The sequence below is a fragment of the Gymnodraco acuticeps genome, unplaced genomic scaffold (assembly GCF_902827175.1).
Source record: "Gymnodraco acuticeps unplaced genomic scaffold, fGymAcu1.1, whole genome shotgun sequence".
Classification (NCBI taxonomy): Eukaryota; Metazoa; Chordata; class Actinopteri; order Perciformes; family Bathydraconidae; genus Gymnodraco; species Gymnodraco acuticeps.
Window position 1 is genome coordinate 770,195 of NW_022989983.1, and position 6,357 is coordinate 776,551.

A 6,357-nucleotide genomic window follows, 5' to 3' on the forward strand; every position below is an offset into this window, starting at 1 on the left:
GCAACTGAGCATTGTCAGTGGTGTCAGTGGAAATGCACTGTGCATTTTTTATTCCATCACAAAGCTGATTAATCAAATCACCAGCCAGTATGTATGTTCTTCTGGTTGCTGTGGAATCTGAGAGGGGGATTTGCTTGATTTTACCTGTTATTTCCTCTTTTTGTTTGCCTTCAACATGGTCTCCATCACTTCAGTCATGCATTATTTTATACTTCAGTTATTATCCAGTGGAAAGCCCTTACCTACTGGCCTAGTTAAATCAAAGTGGTTACTTTTTTTTGGCTGGGCAGTGAAGTTTTACACACCGTCTTATTTGACTTTCTCAGGACTTAAAACAGTTTTTTGGGGGCAGACCCCCTCAAAGAAAAAAATATATTTACACACGTAAGGTCATCATCTTAAAGGTGGGGTAGGTAAGTTTGAGAAACCGGCTCGAGATACACTTTTTGTTATATTCCATGGAATGCTCTTAACATCCCGATAGCAATGAATATCTGAAGTATTTGACAAAAAATCCATAAACAAATTTCATCTGTGGAAGCCGTGGTGCTGTAAAAGTACCACGGCTAAACGGATTGGATTGCCGCCCTGTCTGTCAGCCTTCCATCTCGTGCACGCACAAATGTATCTAGTGCCCTCATTGGGCGTGCATTGCAGCAGTACTTCAATGACTCGCCAGGCGGCCACTTTCACCAGTCTGCAGACGTCATGTGCGCGTTCATGTGTGTTGGAGGAGGTGCTCTGTAAGGAAGTCTGAAGGAAGGGGCGGATTCTTTTCGGCTGTGTATTTTCAAATTTTAGTGCACTCGAGCCGGTTTCTGAAACTTACCTACCCCACCTTTAATAGTTGTGTATGCTCATCCGTGAGCAGAGCATCAAGTTGACATGTCTATTACAGCTGAATGCGGCGATTGCCATTTTGTTCAGCAAAACGCCTCACAAACGTATTAAGATCAACAGCTGTAGAGCGTTTTGATTCAATGCTGAGTACAGCCAAACTGACAGTCTCTTCTCTGTCAGTGTAGACCGCAAATACCTCATTCCTTCAGTGCTTGGGTCCGAATGCTTCTCGTTTTGCGCCGTCCAGTTCAAAATGAAATCGCCGCCAATCGTATGTCCACACTCGCGCCAGGACCGGGGGACGTGCATGACGTGCATCTTGTGCTGCATTCACTTGCACTCGGACATTAGAGACTTTCTCTCATAAATGTCCGATGAGCCACAACTTTTCTTTCAAAACAAAGCTGCCAACTGGGGTGGCAGCTGGGGTGGCAAGGCCTATTTTTAGGGTGTCAGTTGCCACCCCGGTAGGTGAAACTAGGCTACAAGCTACAGTACAGATGGAACTAGATGAGCTGTTAACTCTCGCTCTGAATTTTGTTTTTTTTAATTCTCGCTCTGACTTAGACAGGTTGAAAGAGACACACACATTTTTCCCACCCCCATTCCGCGAAGACCCGCCCTACTGTGCCTCTGATTCGCAGATTGTTTGGGGGGAAAAAACGCTGACTGGATGCTGAATGTGATTGGACCAAAGCGTTGACACACACAGGTGGAACACAGTGGAACAGTCAGACATGCAGAGCGATGTTTGCAGTGGACATAGCGGAGAATTTTGACTCGTTGCGAATGCGTTGTGGCGATGTCTCACATATAATACAGAGAGATAATTACGGTGGCCGGCAGGTGCAAACGCTAAACAACGGCCAAAAACACACACATAAGCAGGAAACACCTGCAAATAATGAAGTGGAAAAACCAACAAACCCTGAAAACACATACAACAGAAAAACGCTGCATTTACAGAAATGATGCAAGCTAAACCTACAACAGACAAACCCTGAAAACAAACGCAACAGAAAAACGCTGCAAATACAAAAACGATATGCAAAGTCAAAAGCACATACAATCGAATAACACGTTACAAAAAAAAAAGACATTACAAAAAAAAAACATTCCGGAAGTGCTTCAGGCCTCTAGGGGGCGCGCTACGTGGAACAGATTGATGTATGACCAGACATAGAGAGAACGAACAAGAGGAAAGAAAGTTCATTTAAGTGGAGAAAGATATAAGAAGGTAAGTTTTGTTTTGTTTTTATACATAGAGCGTCATATTTACGTAGCTAGCGTTAGCATGTTTGATCAAAGAGCTTGCAAGAGCCATTGTGCACCTAAATGTAACTCTTGACATAATATAGATATAGTATAGAACCGGGACGCCCCTCCCTACACGCAGATCACAGACTGGGTGGGGTATCACGCCCTCACCTCGTGGATGGGACCTCAACTGAGCCGCAAATGCGATGCGGTGATAAAAAGGAAATCAAATGTAAAAAGTTGAATTAAAATATTAAAACAGCAACACAACATTATTCCCACATTAAAAGACAGTCTGAAGAGGTGTGTTTTGAAGGTGGGGGGGGTCGGTGCAGTCTCTGATGTTTAATGGGAGTGAGTTCCAGAGGGAGGGGGCAGCAATGGAGAAAGCGCTGTCCCCCCAGGTTCGGTGCTTGGTTTGTGGGGGGATAGACAGGAGGTTGGCTTCTGATGAGTTAATTGAAAGACCGTTCTTTAATACTATTATAATATTTAGGTAGCTGAAAAATATCCACTCTTTTTGACTTAACCTAGCTGTCCTACATTTTATTTCTCCACAGATGTACTGTCCATTCTGTGGTTCCAGCGTGACATCTTCGCATGGCTTTTGTGGTGTCTGTGGCAGAGACATCACATTTCTAAAAGATGTGGCTAACAAAGTCCCTGAGGAGATGCCCACCACTAGTGCGCATCTAAGTGCACAGCCTAGCACCAGTGCAGGTAAATAGGTTGTTCGTTTTATTACCAAACAATAAGTATTTATAGAAAACTTGGTTTAAAAGTTCGAATTCTGTTATTATAAAAATACATCTCTAAACTATGTGACTTACCTACTGTTGAATGTGTTATAAGATGTTCCTCAGAAGGGATTGAGGATGAGACATATTGAACATAATGAAGAGTAATGAATGTTTTATTCCTGTTTTTTTGTAGCAGGAAGCTCAGCTGTAGAGTCCTTTCAGAAATATAGGGAAATAAAAAAGAGGGAGAGACCTTTTTTACAAAGGGACGGCATAACTCCAAAAATAAACAGAAATTGGTATGCAACGTTTTCTGTTATGAATACATCTGTCATTCAAATCTGCTCACCACACTCTCATATAATGTCCGAAAAAATGTTTTATTCATTTGCATATTATTGTCTTTTTGCAGATTTCTGTTGGAGTAATGAGGAGGATGGATGGCTGCCTTAAACCTTTGAGAGGGAGGTCACTTCCCCTTAATGTCGAACCTCAATGGGCATGTGAAGAACTGTTGGCTGCTGCCATAAAAAAGCAGAAAGCCTTTAACCAGGACTTGGAAGATGGTGCCCATGTCTTGTTGTACCCTGATGCGAGGGTGATAACAAATATCCCCGGAACGGACACCCCTTTCACAGTACAGATGTACAAAGAGGCCATTGGAAAGCCCTACCAACGAATTACGTTGTACATCTGTACTCTTGAAGCCGTTGAAAACAGTTGTAAGTGCTTCTGACATATATTCCCCCTTGTTTAAAGCACTAAACTGTATAATAGTTCAAATGTAAACATAACAGTTGTTCTGTCTATATTTCTTAACACAATTCATTCCACCCATCATTCCTTTCTCTTCGTGGTTGAACTTATGACGTCAAATGGTCTTTTATGAATAGTGGCAGAAGAAATGGAATTTAAGTATCAACAAAAGCTTCCAAACTTTCCTTCTGTTCAAACTGTTATAAATTCCCTCTTAAGGATTGTAATTCTAAATTAACCTTTTTTCTCACAACAATGTTGGTTTGTTGTGCCCTAAATCCTAATGTGAGAGTGAAAAAGACGGTCAACAATATAATGTACATTTCACAAACATTTTGTGTTTCGATTGAATTCTTTCTGATTGATGTCAATCCAATAATTCAGGATTCAAACCAACATTTGATGATAGGTACAGACGTAGGGGAACAATTATTTGTATAGTATTAATCATGACACTTTTATTTTCTTAGGTTACACTGGAACAACCTCTTCAAGTGACGAGGACAGTGTGGTTTTTGCAAAGTTGCCATCTGGAGACAGTCTTGCTGACACCGTGGTCAGTTTGGATCTATCGTGGCATTTATTCTTAATTAAAGTGAATTTATTTTATTTCAGTCAGTCATTTGTGTGTTGTATGCAGGTGTGGGACTTTCCAAATGAACAGAGCACTCCCAGAATGGACAACAGTTTGCCAGGGTCAAATAAAACATTGTCAACATGTTATTTTGTGCCACAAGAAGCAGAATGTTTTAACAGTACAGTAGTTTGAATATATTTTTTGTTTACCTTTATCAGACCTCTCAGGCACCCACAACCAGCGTCTGATCGGGTAAGACTAATTACAAATGTAATTATACCATGTAGGTTTGAATTTGTGAACATGAAATCAATAAATACCTTTGTGTGCTAATGACACTGTCATTAGATCAACTGCATCATTATTTATTGGGTAAAAGTAGGATGGAGAACCAACCCCATTCCAGGAAGAGGTCCAGTCTGCCCCGGGTCAGAACACCTTCTATAGGTAAACGATGTTGACAGTTGCATCGTGACACAGTTGTTTGGTGTGTATTTTTATTTGTACATTTGGTTGTTTGCATAGCCTCCAATCACAGTGGGTAATATTGCCAGGAAGCAGAACAATTATACTTTCATACATTTCCAAAGGACACCCACAACATCTTAGTGAAGACGATACAAAAAACACCCACAAATATTTGTCAAAGGTCAGATATTGTTTGTTGCATCCATTTCAAATGTTTACAAGGATTGTGCAGGAGTATGACAAAGTGCTGTTGTCAGTTTAGAACCCAATGTATTAAAAAAAAACAGGAAGAGGATCGACATCCTTTTGCAAATATGACTGTCATGCATATATTATGTATTTGAAAGTCATTATTCAACTGTCTTCTCACTGCAGCAACTACACAACTGTGTATGCACTTATCATTATTGACAGCCAGTCTGAGCCAGAAGAGGAAACGGAGCAAACTGCAGAGGAAATGTATTAAATGTTACTTTTATCACTTGATTTTTTTATTCTATACTGTAAATCTTATTATAGCTTCATCATTTAATATTACAATACATCACTTTGTCTTTCCCAGCACAGAATACCTGACTGCGCCAGACATTGTTGCAGAACTCTCTGCAAAAATTAAAAATACCTCTTGCAGCAGGTTCAATATTAATAGAGCCAATGTGTGGGATGGAGCAATCCGCGGCTTCAAAGGGGCCTCATTCGACCCCTCTCATCAGATGCAGGTTAAGTTTACTGACGATGAGGGACAAACTGAGGATGGAGTGGACACTGGTGGTCCCAAGCGTGAGTTCCTGACCCTCCTAATGGAATGCCTGAGAATGAGAAGAATATTTGATGGTCCACAGGACAGGAAATTCCTCAAGTTCGACAATGCAGGTAATGATGTTCGCAAATCTGTCTTATGTTCAATACTGTACTGTAAATATAGGAGCTGCTTATGGATTTTGCAGCTTGATTTACGTGACAATTACATTATCTTATACTGTATATCTTTATGATAACGTGGCAACTGTTGGTTAACGTGATAATAATTTAACAAAAAATATCAACAGCTGCAAAAGATGACGAATACTTTCATGCTGGGAGGATGATTGCAACTTCTATAGTTCAAAAACACAAGGAGAAAAAGAAGAAAACATCATGTCATGGCTCACTGTCTCAAAATCTGATTCTAAATGTATAATGTTCTTTATAAAGATATAACTAATACACAATTATGAATGTATAATATAAGCTGTTTTGTGTATTTAATCATGCGTTGGTCTACAATTTAATGATGGCTTCTACATATTTCACATAAACAGACAATGAAAAAATGTGTCCTTCATGCTGATAACTAGTGTATGCATCTGCCAATTAGCATTCTAAACAGAGCAGTGTGTTGAATCCTTATTTCTTGCATTTGAAACAGATACAATACAAAAAGTGAACTTACTGTTGTGTTCAACTTCTGCCAAAAACTGTACATGTTTGCCACAGAGCACTTGAACTGTCCCCAGATGTTGGCCACAGAAAGGACAAAACATGGCAGCCTGAAAAGACATACATTGATGTAGTAAATCCATGTAATCAAGTCAATCAAAAACACATAGTCTAAATAGTGGTTAGCTAAATAAATAGATAGATACATCATGTTCACCGTTGAATCTGTGATTTGTCTCTCTCTCTCCTTGAATGTCTAATGCACACTACTATCCTGTCATTACTTTGTCCCTCTTCACA

General features: G+C 40.0%; 1 protein-coding gene across 16 annotated transcripts; it reads left to right on the plus strand.

Annotated features, from left to right (window-relative positions):
* Positions 1–2,021: 2,021 nt before the first annotated feature.
* Positions 2,022–6,084, plus strand: LOC117543699. 16 transcript variants are annotated; one of them, XR_004568596.1, is made up of 11 exons: positions 2,022–2,077; positions 2,658–2,817; positions 3,031–3,136; positions 3,250–3,559; positions 4,064–4,149; positions 4,234–4,289; positions 4,389–4,422; positions 4,550–4,657; positions 5,014–5,097; positions 5,201–5,511; positions 5,688–6,084. XR_004568596.1 is itself a non-coding variant. In XM_034212163.1 (11 exons), exons 4-11 carry the CDS (start codon positions 3,265–3,267, stop codon positions 5,816–5,818), a joined length of 1,062 nt encoding a protein of 353 aa, XP_034068054.1. In that variant the 5' UTR covers positions 2,022–2,077; positions 2,658–2,817; positions 3,031–3,136; positions 3,250–3,264; the 3' UTR covers positions 5,819–6,084. The 16 variants fall into 16 exon arrangements, 6 of the variants coding, with proteins under 6 accessions (XP_034068054.1, XP_034068047.1, XP_034068050.1 ...); XR_004568595.1 differs by having other exon boundaries at positions 4,550–4,617; XM_034212163.1 differs by having other exon boundaries at positions 4,553–4,617.
* The last annotated feature ends 273 nt before the right edge of the window (positions 6,085–6,357 follow it).